Here is a 15,348-nt window from a genome sequence, read left to right on the forward strand (position 1 = left end):
AAATCTTTAAACCAAGAAATGCTACTGACAAACAAGTTGATATTACAGGCTTTCAAAAATCATATTTATAGTCAGCATGTAATAATGACCGTTTTGTAAATATTACCTATTATCAGGTGGGTTCCCTGGCCAAAGCACATGTGATCACAGGTATTGTAATGTGAAAAAAAAAAACAAAAACAAAAAAAAAACAAACAAACAAACAAACAAAACTTTATTGTCCATATAAATGTTTAAATGCTTAAGAAATGCTGCTCGTTTTCCTTAACCTTGAAGTACTGGTGTTCTGAACGTGGCACAGACTACGTTTTATTATATACATGTATACATTTTCATGTTAACAATGTAACAACAAATTGCAAACATCCGTGACATCTTTCATTGCTCCTAATCATTGTATTTTTTTCATAAAAACAGTTTTTTTCGAATTGCTTTTTGCAGTTCATTTAATATCGATCATAATTTGACCTGAACCACATGCTTGAAGAAAATGTTAAAATGTACTTGTCCAGTAAACGTTGCTATTCATTCAACGATTGGTTCAATGTTCGTGGTAAGATCCTCCCTCTGTGCGCATTAATAACAATAGCCATATAAATAAAACAAAGGTTTGTCAATGTAGAACTGCTGAAGAAGATATTACACTTTTTTCTACCAGCGTGTTGGGTGATTTTGGAAAAATTTCACTACTGAGCTCCAATTTCCAATTTTCGCCGAAAATTATCACTAAAACGGATTAAATATACAGTACCGACCGGACACAACCTAACACCAGAGCGAACCCAAAGCGCACCCCGGGTTCGCTTTCTGGGTTCGCTCGGGGTCCGCTACGGGTCCGCTTTCAGAAATTTTGGGTGCGCTCTGGGTTCGCTTCGGGTTCGCTCTGCGTCCGCTCGGGGTCAGCTCGGGGTCAGCTTTAGGTCCGCTAGAGCGAACCCGGCGTTCGCTTTCTGGGTTCGCTTTACGCACTCATGCGCGAAGCGGACCCCGCTTTAATCTTGCCGCCAGTAAGCTCCGCCCCTTGTTTATTCCAAATACAGCAGTGAAATTGATCATTGTTGTTTTTGTGGCGATCGATACATGTGCAATGGCTGCAATGTTATTGTTGACAACATACACGAACGATCACGTTTTACACAAAATAGTTAAAAAATATTTAGGAGTGGATATTTAAAAAAACAACAACAAAAAAACAACAACAACAAAAACAAAAAAACTTATTAATAGATATTTTAGATTAAAATATTTACTGCTGCAATTAATCGACTTTGGAAAACTGGGAAAAAAAATTATAAAAAAAAATATTTCTGAGACTACATGTAAATAAGATTTAATAGGTATTTTAGATTACAAATAATTATTAATGTAATTCCCCGACTTAAATTTTTTTTATCTTTTTGATACGTAAAAATGTAATTTATGATCGAATACAGCATTTTCTATCATATGATATAGGTTGACTGTGAGTTTTGATTCTATTGGATTTTATAATATGCAGTATGGGGGTAAAAATTTTTTAAAAGTGGCTTAAATAATGAATGAATACTTATATTCATCTTTCCATTCATGAATTCAAAAATCAGCATTTTTTTAAAATTCATTCATCTGCAGAAATTAAAATAATAATAAGTATCACGGATAAAAAGTAACCCCGACAATCATGTCGTGTACATTTGTCGACTTATTATTTATGTAAGTATTTGGAATTAATAATTTTTTTGTAAAAATGTACATTTCTGATGTATTGATATAAAAACATCATGACCAAAATAGGCAGTTAACGTGACCCATCATCAGAGAAAAAAAAATCGTTAAACATCTTAACTATACGCTTAATCATTTAAAGTTACGCTATTTAAAGGAATACAATACTGTATGACTTATTATATTGCTTATTTACTACCGATAATTAGTTCGTTCAATAATGTACATGTAAATCGCGCGTTGTTTTTTTCCCCCTTTTTATTTCAGTTAATAATAATAATAATAATAATAATAAACAAGGTAAATCAAGATTACATTATTTTTTTTGTAAAAGATAAATCAAAATAATACCATAGCAGTTTACGATTGGACACACTGTACATGTACATTTATGCTGTTCTTTATTCATTTTTTTATGTATTTTTTTTTTTTTTTTACTTTTTTTCAATTAAGAAGATTAATAATTTTGATGTTGATCTGGATTTAACCAAAAATATAAATTAGAATTATAAAAATAAAATAATTGAATGAAAGCACGTACATATACATACTCTTGTACAGTATCTTGAGATAATGAAATGTTATAATTTGTCAAAATACTTTTTTTTTTCTTTTTTTTTTTTTTTTAGTAACAATTGTGATAACCATTATTTTCTTTTATACATTAAAGAACTTTTTGTCTGATAAATTTACGCAATATAAATAGATGGATTTTAAAAATAAAAAATAAAGAAAATAAATGTGTAAATATAACATGCTACCTAGATATTAATTTATAAATATAAATATTTTTTAATCGTGTTAATAATAATTTCACACTGTACATAAACACGCTTTGCTTGTAGAATGTTTTATTTACATCGAATGACAAAGTGGCATGCTGATCGGCCGACGCGCTGATTGGTTAACACGTCTTATCGCTAATCCTGATTGACAGATCAGTTACGCAACACCGAACGCGCGTTCGCTTGCTGGGTTCGCTACTGAATTTGGGGTTCGCTTTCGGCGTTCGCTCTGGGTCCGCTGCGGGTTCGCTCGGGGTGCGCTCCGGGTTCGCTCGGGGTCCGCTATAGCGAACCCCAAGTGAACCCGAAGCGAACCCAGGCAGCGAACCCGGGATGCGCTTTGGGTTCGCTTTCTGTTAGGTTGTGTCTGGTCGGTACTGTATTGTGATTTTAACCCCCCCCCCTTCACCCGGCCTTTTCTCTTAAAAATCATGAAAATCTTTCAGAAAGGCCTTCAAACACATTTGTCATAGGACTATCTTTATTAAAAATAACAGACTATAATAATTTCCTGTTTACCGCCAATTTTATTTATAAAACCGGTTCTACCCTGTAAACTTTGAATTGGTCAACCTACACCACGTGTCTTAAATTTAAATCACAATAACATTAGTAGGGGTGACAATGTATAATCAAGCATTTAGTGAACTGTTTTCATAGTCTGTTTTCAATCTGAGTTAGCATATATGATTCCACAGCCAAACTCCACTTAATTAATGAAGTATTCTATATGTTTATTACCTTTAATATTAAATAGTATATGATTCTTGTAAGTTAAATATTTCCACTCGATATTATCTGTTGAAATATACATTTTTATTTAGAAAAATGTGGATGATCCTTGGTTGAGAATAATTAATCAGTTAACAAAAGTAACTCAATGCTTCTGATTCAAGAAATCTCTGAAAGTGAATTATAAAGAATGAATTATGCTTAAATTTCATCTTAGACTGTATTTTGTTCTCTTGATTAGTATCATCTTCGTCTGTACATAAAAACATTAATTTAAAAAATATAATTGCCCTAAATTCATTTGCTTACAAAATATGCTTCATGTCCATTAAATTGTATTGTATATCTGTTCTTGAATGCCTTTAATCCGTATGCTTACATCATTAATAGTATTGCGACATGGTCGGTCAGGAAAGAACCAATTAAAAAACAACCCTTCATAATTATTTTGAAAAACAAATATTTGAATTTTAAATAATTTATAAATCATAAAGATGAAGATAACGAACAGTGATTAATCTCAGAATCTAAAAACGATACAAATCTGTGAAGATTATTCTAAAAATAACCCGGATTGGTTTTAAGTGGAGACTTGATTTGCCCCCCCCCCCCCCCCCCTTGTCGGATTCTTCCTCTTTTATTCATTATCGTTTGTATCATAAGCATAAATAATATTCGATACATATACTATACATGTATTTTCTTGAAAAGAAAATTTTGTGGTGTTTTATTTATTGTATTATTACCAAAAACTAAATAAAAAATCGAGGTAAATTCAAACTTATTTCTTTTCATAATTAACCTAATTAAATTAGTTTAGGATCAGCATTACATGCATGCTTGCATGCATGGATAATACTGTAAAATGAACATTAATTACAGAGACAGATTCATGTGCTGCACTCTACTTTATGCACACTATTTAGGTTGATTGGTAATTCAGTATTTATGAGGATTGAAATTGAAATATATATGAATATATTTAAAAGATTTATGATAAAGAAACAGTTCTCAATTGACCATCAGTATGTACGATAAACGAGCACATATGTAGAATACGTGTGAATACTTAAGTTAACAACACTGCTTGAGGCGAAATACAATGCTTCAAAGTGTTTCCCCTTCCCTTTTTATTGAATAAAAAAATAGATCTTGCTATCTTACAAACAACAGAGGAGGAATGGTCAGTTACACAGAAGGAAAGCAGTAACAAGGGTGAAAAATCCCAACTATATACATGTATATTGGTATAATCCTTTTCTGTAAACGAGTTTTATGCTGTTACTGAATCAATCATAAACATAAAATATACTGCTAAAGGAATAAAACTAACTCAGAAGAATTTCTTTAGTAAAGAAGAGGGAAAATTATGAACAGAAATTGCTGCATTAAAAAACAGTACACAATCTACACAAGGAGAATTAATTGCATGTTTGATTTCTACCAAAAGTTGGTAAAAGAAAGCAACATCTAGCAAATAATGAAGCATACAAGAGAGAAAACAAGTATGTTTAATTGAAACCATAAAGACCAGAATAAAAGTGTGCATTTTACAAAATCAGCTTTGATGAGTACTCGTACTATTCAGTACTAGATGTAAGAAAAAATTCAAGAAATAAAAATTAAAAATACTACATACAAAAATGATGTAATTCGGTTTAGAAAAGAAATAGCAAAATATGAATTTTTTGATAAATAGAACACGAAACATTTAAATATTGCTGAGACTGAACCTAACGAATGAATTTAAAGAAAATTGAATTCGACTGGACGTATGGGACGATATATGAATCAAAAACTTGAATTCTTTGGAAAGTATTTTCTGTTTCTTTTTCTTTTTTTCTTTTTCTTTTTTAGATCGACCACTGTTCGTTATATTCACATTTTTCATTGGGGAAAAAACAGGGACACTTAAAAAAAATCTTTGAAGACCGTTGTTTATTCTATTTTTCAACTTTTATTCATATATACATTGCATTAATAAGATGTTCTAAACAAACGGGGATATATTTCAAACTTCTATCTTTGCATTCTGAAAATTGCATTTTCTAAAGAAGGAGAAAGGTAATTTTGAAGTAAAAATATTAAAAAAAATCCTCGTCTGACTTTTGATGAATGAATTAGGTCTTTGAATATTATGTCAAATGAATAGTTAATAATCTAAATACACAGTACAGACATCATTTATAAATACTCTAAACCAATTACGGTCACTGAAGTGTAAAAACAAATGCAGAAATTGGTGTTCTGTTTTGTTTTGAGACGTACCAATAGATAATAAGTGTATAAATCTTCTTGGATAAACTTGATATCTAGACTCCTATATCTTTTTTTCAAAATATATATTTAATTACATCCGATCATAGTGTTAAGGAACCTCAGTGAGATTAGAAATACAGGGATCTTAAATGCAATTTAGCTTTTACAGAAACAAAAAGATATATTTCACCAATTAGAGTAAAAGATAAAATCCATATATTTAGATCGGCATCGTTGGCAAAATTGGTCGAAGGACATTAGGACTTCTGACACAGGTACAACCAGCTACAACCTTCTCTAGTTTGTTTTCATATGTATATCTTCTATTTATCATGTCGCATCCTGTACGTCTCAAGACGTGCACATAAAAATAGATAGGCTGGCATCGAGTACATCCGGGTCCGTTGTTCAAATCACTGCAAGTGCTTTCACTTCTCCTACAGTATGAAAAAAAATGAGATTCCTGGTTTTAAAACTGCTAACAGGAAGTTAAATTCAAAGAAACAAAATAACAATAAATATCACTCAAAGACAGAAAGACAAGAAACATTTTATGCCTTCCTCGGTAACCAGTGACAAAATAATTTTTCAGTATTAAAATACATTTTTTTTTTTTTTTTTGTGAAATATACAATAAAATTTCCTGTTGACAAAGTAGCATCCCTACCACTGCTGTACTGTACTCGGCAGTTTAAAAAGATATTCAGATGTAATGATCAAAAAACATTTTGGAGAAATATAAACCATTTCATGGGGAAAAAAAATAGTCTCTGATCTGACAGAAACTTAAATATTCAATGGAAAAATAGATCGCAAAGTTCTAATATAGAAAAAAAATAAGGAGTAAAAACCAAAGAAAAAATACCGATTTTTGATCAATTGAAAAAAAAAAACTTAAATAATTAAAAACCTTTTGGAAATATTTCTGACGTAATCTGCAATAATTATAAATTACAATTTCCTTCGATACAGCTTACTGGTAGCTAAAACACTTTCTTTAAACCGGAAAGTTTATGATATTACCCGCACCGTTTTTTTTAGATTAAATCCCTCTCTATGATCAGACTTCCCCTTCATGGTGAATGGTGGAATTGTAACTTTCCCTTTAAAAATTTAGTATATATAAGACGTCGGAATAATCTTTAATAGATATTCACCAACACTCAAAGAGGCAATAATGTATACTCTTCAGGTAGAATTTAAGCATTGTCTTTACATAATAAACACGTTTTCCTGTCATAAAATTGAGCAAAACTTCAGACAGGCTAAGCCCTGCTACTTGATTGTTTCCTTCTGCTTGAGGGTGTTAGTCAATTATTCTGATCCTTGACAATTTTTAAAACATTTTATGTTGCAATTAGCTTTGATATTAATTTGATACATGCTACAGAAATGTGAAGTTTGAATTGTGGTCTTTAGATTTTACCATTTAAATTCTATCGGCATTTGATTTTTTTGATATTCGAACATATCAAAATTTACATAATAGCCTGTATCTATATCGATATAATTGATATTTCAAAAACATTTACACAATTTTGAAAATTTCTGAATCGACGACTAGGGATGTTTAGTACAATCTTACGCAAGGCAGCTCAAAGTAACTATTTCACTGAAAGAAATGCACTAATTACATTCATTGAGGTTCTACAAATCGACGGCACTCTGTTTAGAGAGGTTTTTCTTTCAAACATTTTGATAAGAAATGAATGTCCTTACCTACTACTTTAAATCACCAATAAAGATGGTAGTATTTAGAATGCAGTATGCAGAAAAAAATTTATAAACCTTCTTTTACCTTCAATATTCTTTTTCTTTCAAATCTTTTAGATTTTGACATTTCTCATCGTTACATCTTACATACGAAGTCATCCAACAGTATGCAGAGAGCCATCCACACTTCCCACCCTGACCAATGACCTACTAACTCAATCGGTAGCCATTTTGCCAGGAGAAGAAGGGATGATTTTGAGGGGACTGAACAGCGTCGAAGATTCTTTTATCGACATAACCCGCCAAAACATTTCCAACCATAGAAATACTGGACCACAAGCTTGTTCAGTACAGTCTACATGTCAGTGGCATTTCGTTAAGAATATCGATCCTAACAGAAAGCCAAAAACCATTATTGAAGTCCAGTGTAGCCATTCATGCTGTAGGAGAAGTGAAAGCACTTGCTGTGATTTGAACAACGGACCCGGATGTACTCGATGCCAGCCTATCTATTTTTATGTGCACGTCTTGAGACGTACAGGATGCGACATGATAAATAGAAGATATACATATGAAAACAAACTAGAGAAGGCTGTAGCTGGTTGTACCTGTGTCAGAAGTCCTAATGTCCCTCGACCAATTTTGCCAACGATGCCGATCTAAATATATGGATTTTATCTTTTACTCTAATTGGTGAAATATATCTTTTTGTTTCTGTAAAAGCTAAATTGCATTTAAGATCCCTGTATTTCTAATCTCACTGAGGTTCCTTAACACTATGATCGGATGTAATTAAATATATATTTTGAAAAAAAGATATAGGAGTCTAGATATCAAGTTTATCCAAGAAGATTTATACACTTATTATCTATTGGTACGTCTCAAAACAAAACAGAACACCAATTTCTGCATTTGTTTTTACACTTCAGTGACCGTAATTGGTTTAGAGTATTTATAAATGATGTCTGTACTGTGTATTTAGATTATTAACTATTCATTTGACATAATATTCAAAGACCTAATTCATTCATCAAAAGTCAGACGAGGATTTTTTTTAATATTTTTACTTCAAAATTACCTTTCTCCTTCTTTAGAAAATGCAATTTTCAGAATGCAAAGATAGAAGTTTGAAATATATCCCCGTTTGTTTAGAACATCTTATTAATGCAATGTATATAAAAATAAAAGTTGAAAAATAGAATAAACAACGGTCTTCAAAGATTTTTTTTAAGTGTCCCTGTTTTTTCCCCAATGAAAAATGTGAATATAACGAACAGTGGTCGATCTAAAAAAGAAAAAGAAAAAAAGAAAAAGAAACAGAAAATACTTTCCAAAGAATTCAAGTTTTTGATTCATATATCGTCCCATACGTCCAGTCGAATTCAATTTTCTTTAAATTCATTCGTTAGGTTCAGTCTCAGCAATATTTAAATGTTTCGTGTTCTATTTATCAAAAAATTCATATTTTGCTATTTCTTTTCTAAACCGAATTACATCATTTTTGTATGTAGTATTTTTAATTTTTATTTCTTGAATTTTTTCTTACATCTAGTACTGAATAGTACGAGTACTCATCAAAGCTGATTTTGTAAAATGCACACTTTTATTCTGGTCTTTATGGTTTCAATTAAACATACTTGTTTTCTCTCTTGTATGCTTCATTATTTGCTAGATGTTGCTTTCTTTTACCAACTTTTGGTAGAAATCAAACATGCAATTAATTCTCCTTGTGTAGATTGTGTACTGTTTTTTAATGCAGCAATTTCTGTTCATAATTTTCCCTCTTCTTTACTAAAGAAATTCTTCTGAGTTAGTTTTATTCCTTTAGCAGTATATTTTATGTTTATGATTGATTCAGTAACAGCATAAAACTCGTTTACAGAAAAGGATTATACCAATATACATGTATATAGTTGGGATTTTTCACCCTTGTTACTGCTTTCCTTCTGTGTAACTGACCATTCCTCCTCTGTTGTTTGTAAGATAGCAAGATCTATTTTTTTATTCAATAAAAAGGGAAGGGGAAACACTTTGAAGCATTGTATTTCGCCTCAAGCAGTGTTGTTAACTTAAGTATTCACACGTATTCTACATATGTGCTCGTTTATCGTACATACTGATGGTCAATTGAGAACTGTTTCTTTATCATAAATCTTTTAAATATATTCATATATATTTCAATTTCAATCCTCATAAATACTGAATTACCAATCAACCTAAATAGTGTGCATAAAGTAGAGTGCAGCACATGAATCTGTCTCTGTAATTAATGTTCATTTTACAGTATTATCCATGCATGCAAGCATGCATGTAATGCTGATCCTAAACTAATTTAATTAGGTTAATTATGAAAAGAAATAAGTTTGAATTTACCTCGATTTTTTATTTAGTTTTTGGTAATAATACAATAAATAAAACACCACAAAATTTTCTTTTCAAGAAAATACATGTATAGTATATGTATCGAATATTATTTATGCTTATGATACAAACGATAATGAATAAAAGAGGAAGAATCCGACAAGGGGGGGGGGGGGCAAATCAAGTCTCCACTTAAAACCAATCCGGGTTATTTTTAGAATAATCTTCACAGATTTGTATTGTTTTTAGATTCTGAGATTAATCACTGTTCGTTATCTTCATCTTTATGATTTATAAATTATTTAAAATTCAAATATTTGTTTTTCAAAATAATTATGAAGGGTTGTTTTTTAATTGGTTCTTTCCTGACCGACCATGTCGCAATACTATTAATGATGTAAGCATACGGATTAAAGGCATTCAAGAACAGATATACAATACAATTTAATGGACATGAAGCATATTTTGTAAGCAAATGAATTTAGGGCAATTATATTTTTTAAATTAATGTTTTTATGTACAGACGAAGATGACACTAATTAAGAGAACAAAATACAGTCTAAGATGAAATTTAAGCATAATTCATTCTTTATAATTCACTTTCAGAGATTTCTTGAATCAGAAGCATTGAGTTAATTTTGTTAATTGATTAATTATTCTCAACCAAGGATAATCCACATTTTTCTAAATAAAAATGTATATTTCAACAGATAATATCGAGTGGAAATATTTAACTTGCAAGAATCATATACTATTTAATATTAAAGGTAATAAACATATAGTATACTTCATTAATTAAGTGGAGTTTGGCTGTGGAATCATATATGCTAACTCAGATTGAAAACAGACTATGAAAACAGTTCACTAAATGCTTGATTATACATTGTCACCCCTACTAATGTTATTGTGATTTAAATTCAAGACACGTGGTTTAGGTTGACCAATTCAAAGTTTACAGGGTAGAACCGGTTTTATAAATAAAATTAGCGGTAAAAAGTAAAATTATTATAATGCTGTCCGGATTTTTTTTTTTTTTTTTTTTTTTTTTAAAAAAGATAGTCCAAAGACTAATGTGTTTGAAAGCCTTTCTGAAAGATTATCATGATTTTTAAGAGAAAAAGCCGAGCGAAGACGGGGGGGGGGGGGGGGGGGGGGCTAAAGTCACAATATATTTAATCCGCTTTAGTGATTATTTTCGGCGAAAATTGGAAATTGGAGCTCAGTAGTAAAATTTTATCAAAATCGCCCAACACGCTGGTAGAAAAAAGTGTAATATCTTCTTCAGCAGTTCTACATTGACAAACCTTTGTTTTATTTATATGGCTATTGTTATTAATGCACACAGAGGGAGGATCTTACCACGAACAACGGACCAATCGTTGAATGAATAGCAACGTTTACTGGACAACTACATGTTTACTTTTTCTTCAAGCATATGGTTCAGGCCAATCTATGATCGATATTAAATGAACTGCAAAAACCAATTCGAAAAAAAACTGTTTTCATGAAAAATTACAATGATTAAGAACAATGAAAGATGTCACGGATGTTTGCAATTTGTTGTTACAAAATAAAATGTATACATGTATATAATAAAATGTAGTCTGTGCCACGTTCAGAACACCAGTACTTCAAGGTTAAGGAAAACGAGCAGCATTTCTTAGGCATTTAACAGTTAAATGGCCAACAAAGTTTTGTTTGTTTGTTGTTGTTTTTTCACACTATAATACCCGTGATCACAGGTGCTTTGGCCAGGGAACCCATCTGATAATAGGTAATATTTACAAAACGGTCATTATTAAATGCTGACCATAAATATGATTTTTGAAAGCCTGTAATATCAACTTGTTTGTCAGTAGCATTTCTTGGTTTAAAGATTTATTTTCAATACCTCTATCATCTGCGTGCCAAATCAATGGAAGAAATGAACAGCATACATTTCATACTGTACACTAACTATAAATAAGGACAATTTCTATTCGCGATTCGCCAGTTTAAGATCTATCCGAGACAAGTTTTTGCAAACGATCAGCCATTTAAAAAAAAAATTACGTGATAAAGAAATTAGTGCGCGGCGATAAATATTTGCGAGTAAAAGAAGCACGTAAAATCTCGCACGCAGATAAAAATTGGTTTGCGTGTATTGAAATATTACTGTTTAAAAAGGAGGAGTTAACGATGGAAAAGCGGAAGTTATCACGTTTGTCATATAATAACATGCTTATAGAAAAATACCAGGACGGACAATTTAGCTTCGTTCTAAACTTAATTTGTTATATCCCTTTAAGTTCACAATAATGTTTTAACGATTTGGAATGAAAACTACTTCGTAATAAGCGTATATTCATGCTAAGCATGTTTAATATAAACGTGTTTTACTGTAGTTTAGTTGCTGGTTCGTCATAAACTCTATAGTAAGTTAAAACAGATGTTATAGATTTATAGTGTCCTTTATTTCAAGCTCAATGAGATATACATGAAATATATGGAGATAACGAACAGCATTCAAGCTCAAAAGTCCATTAAACAATACAAAATAGGAGCAGAGCAAACACGGACCTCTAAAACATCAGAGGGGGATCAGGTGCCATGGAAGAGTGAGCAACCCCTGCCGACCGGTCACACCCGCCGTGTGCTCCTTGTCATAATCGGGAAATAACGGGAAAATCCGTCGACAATTCAGTGTGTAAAAAATTGCCTAACAATTAGTATGAAAAACATAGAATTTTTAAAAATTAATTCTGCTTCATAATTATAAAAATTTTAAAGCAATATAAAATACCACAAAATGAATTAATTCGCGATATTAAACTGTTCAAATGTATTTAACTGCATCAAAAGTATTTATATAATAGTGTTATTATTTGGATGTACTATGCCGAAATAGTAGTCAGGGTTTGACACATGGTGCACGAGCCGGAGGCGAGTGCACTATGTGTCAAACCCTGACTACTATTTCGGCATAGTACATCCAAATAATAACACTATTATAATTATTTTGCTGACTGTTGTTTGTATACGACAATTTAATTAAATTCTCAATCCCAAACCTGTTTGCAGACGTTAAATCTAAATGAAAATTTTCTTGAACATTCTTTAATCAAGCGTTATATCAAAAAGCGTTTTATTGACTCCGAAGAACCAGTTCATGTTACGTTGCAATTTTGGTTACTGATAAATTCGTTTATTTGCTAGAGAATTTTTCTTTAAGATCCTTATCAATAATATCAGTCTTTTAGAAATTATATTCATTTATTTCTTGTTTTGTGACAAATGTATAAAAACTACGTTTATATACTTGAAAATACATTCCGTAAAGTAGCGGTGTTTGTGGCGTAATCGGTAACGCGTTGGACTGACGTTCTCCAGATCGTGAGTTCGATCCCCAGCGTGGGTGCTAATTACATTTTCTCTAGAAAAGACAGCCGTGCACTATTTCGGCATAGTATGCTTACGCTATATAAATCCTTAGAACACTATGCGAAAATAGTTGGGTATTGATTATATAGAGACAAACTGACAGGAAGCATAATAATAAACAATAGAAGAACTTACCAATGCATTATTTTTTATCGCTAGAAAAGCAGCATCTCAAGTTGTACACGAGTAGCTGATTACAATGCACTTGACGAGATGACCTCATCATAGAAAAAGTGACGCATTTAATAAGCAATAGGTGGCTGATTAAGTGATTTTTTTCAAAGTTCAAAGTGCATTTTAATATTTACGCGCTATAATGTGAAGGTGTTGAGGCAAATAGAACTCGGCATGATACATAGCAGATCTAGACAATGTCATGCATTAAAAAAATTGGAGAAGTTGTAGCTGGATGTACATGTGTTAGAAGTCGAAATGTCTTTCAACCAATCTTGCTAACAATGCTCATTTAAATTTATCTGGTTTTTATTTCTATTATATATATATATATATATATTTTGTAATTTAGTGCAATATCTTTCTAAAATTTGGAAATTTGAATTAATATTAATTTTCATGTATTCCTCAGGTCACTGTGATTCATTTACACCAAGAAATTGTTTTCAACTGCCAAAGTATTGTGATGTTAAAAATAGTCAAACAATGACTGTGTGAATACTCTTGATCTGATGTTTTAGGGAAAAAATATACTTTGAAAAAATAAAGCCACGTGCTTCTATATATCAAAACACTGAAGGAGTCATTTATGCACTTTATCTATTGCTAGTCATAAAGCAATGCAGTAACACTTTAAAAGTCTTTGAGATGATTTTTTTATCTTCTTTGTATAATTCACTTAACCACAATTGGTTACAAGTGTATAAATGGAAGCTGAATATTTCGGCACTTACTGTTCATTTGTCTCGAAGGTCAAATTCACTTATCAAAAATCAGACGAGGAAGTGGATATTACCCTTCTCATTCTTTTGAAATGCACTGTACAAAAATTAATACATGGAATTTTGAATTACAAAGGTTTTATTTTGGTTTTTTAAATGACAAGACTAAAGGTAAGTAGAAATTTACTGTTTTGTTAAAATGAAATCCCGTTTCTTTGAAATATCCTATTAAAACAATTGTGTATATCAAAAAACAAAAAACAAAAACAAAAATAAAGAAAAACATTAAAACCTGAATAAGCATGCAGTAATCTTAAAAGTGTTCTAAATGGTTTTTGGGGCTTTTCCAAATCATTTGTCGTTATGTTCAGTAAGTCAATTTAGATTTACTTGCATTCACTCTAGTAATTTATGTACTCAGAAAAACGGAAAGGTTTTATTAATCATTTATTATTTGTTCACAATTTGTATTTCTTGCTCATAGATTTATGAGACTGATACCTGTTCGTCATCTAATCCTTTTACTTTTTCGATTTCCTTCCAAAACGAGTTATATCTCCTCGCATGAACAAGTAGTCTTAAGTTTATAATTTGACATCTCTTCCTTACAGTTAGTAACGTTCCAAATAATTAAAACAGAATTTCATAAAATGCCAATCCTTTTTCTTATCTTAATGCTCAAATAAATTTCTTTTACTTCTATTCTGTTTGTATCTTTATATATCAGATGTGTTAGTTCTCTTCTTACCTTGGGGAAGAACCTGAATGGTACAGTAGGAGACAAAGCCTTAGTAGAAATTAAGCATGGTTATCTTTTTATACACATGTACTGGCTATGAGGACAATATCAAGCTAAGTATACTGTCTTCTATGACAACAACTAATTCCCTAGGCACAGCTGGGGCAAATACGAGGGGTGATCAAAAAGTTCGCGAACTATCTCTAGATTTAAAAAACCACAATTCATATCAGAATGAAATTTGTCCCACATATAGTCATACATATCGGCTTGGCCAAGTTCAGGTGCCCATTTCCAACTAAATGATGTTATACAGATGTAACTCTTTATAGTTACATCTAATCTAAATGTCTTTTGTTGCATTGCAAAGATCAGAATGAGAGCTTTCCATTGGTATATAATAACATATATATAGTATCTGCGTCTTTGAAAAAACAACAGAATAAAGTCACAGATTCATAATTTTTGAAGCGTTATGCTGTTGCACTTGATTTTTTACATTTAAAAAAATGGTGAATTAAAGTTATTTTGAATGAAACATTTAAAATAAATATACTTAATTATAGAAAAATCACTCTGGTTTAGTTTATTTTTTACAGAAAAGAAAAATGATAAAACTTGTGGAAATTATGAATAAATGTCTGCAGATATACCTTTGTTACATAATTTAAGATTTATCAATGTTGGAATATATGCATAATTTTTAGCAAAAAAGAGCAAATATAATGTGTTTAAATTT

General features: G+C 31.0%; 1 protein-coding gene across 1 annotated transcript; it reads left to right on the top strand.

Annotated features, from left to right (window-relative positions):
- Positions 1-7,185: 7,185 nt before the first annotated feature.
- On the top strand, positions 7,186-7,856 carry LOC133203966 (uncharacterized). Its single transcript, XM_061339758.1, has 2 exons — positions 7,186-7,227; positions 7,311-7,856. Exons 1-2 carry the CDS (start codon positions 7,186-7,188, stop codon positions 7,854-7,856), a joined length of 588 nt encoding a protein of 195 aa, XP_061195742.1.
- The last annotated feature ends 7,492 nt before the right edge of the window (positions 7,857-15,348 follow it).

This window comes from Saccostrea echinata, unplaced genomic scaffold (assembly GCF_033153115.1).
Source record: "Saccostrea echinata isolate AGI-Se365-2 ecotype Australia unplaced genomic scaffold, CSIRO_AGI_Sech_v1 ptg000052l, whole genome shotgun sequence".
NCBI classification, from domain to species: domain Eukaryota; kingdom Metazoa; phylum Mollusca; class Bivalvia; order Ostreida; family Ostreidae; genus Saccostrea; species Saccostrea echinata.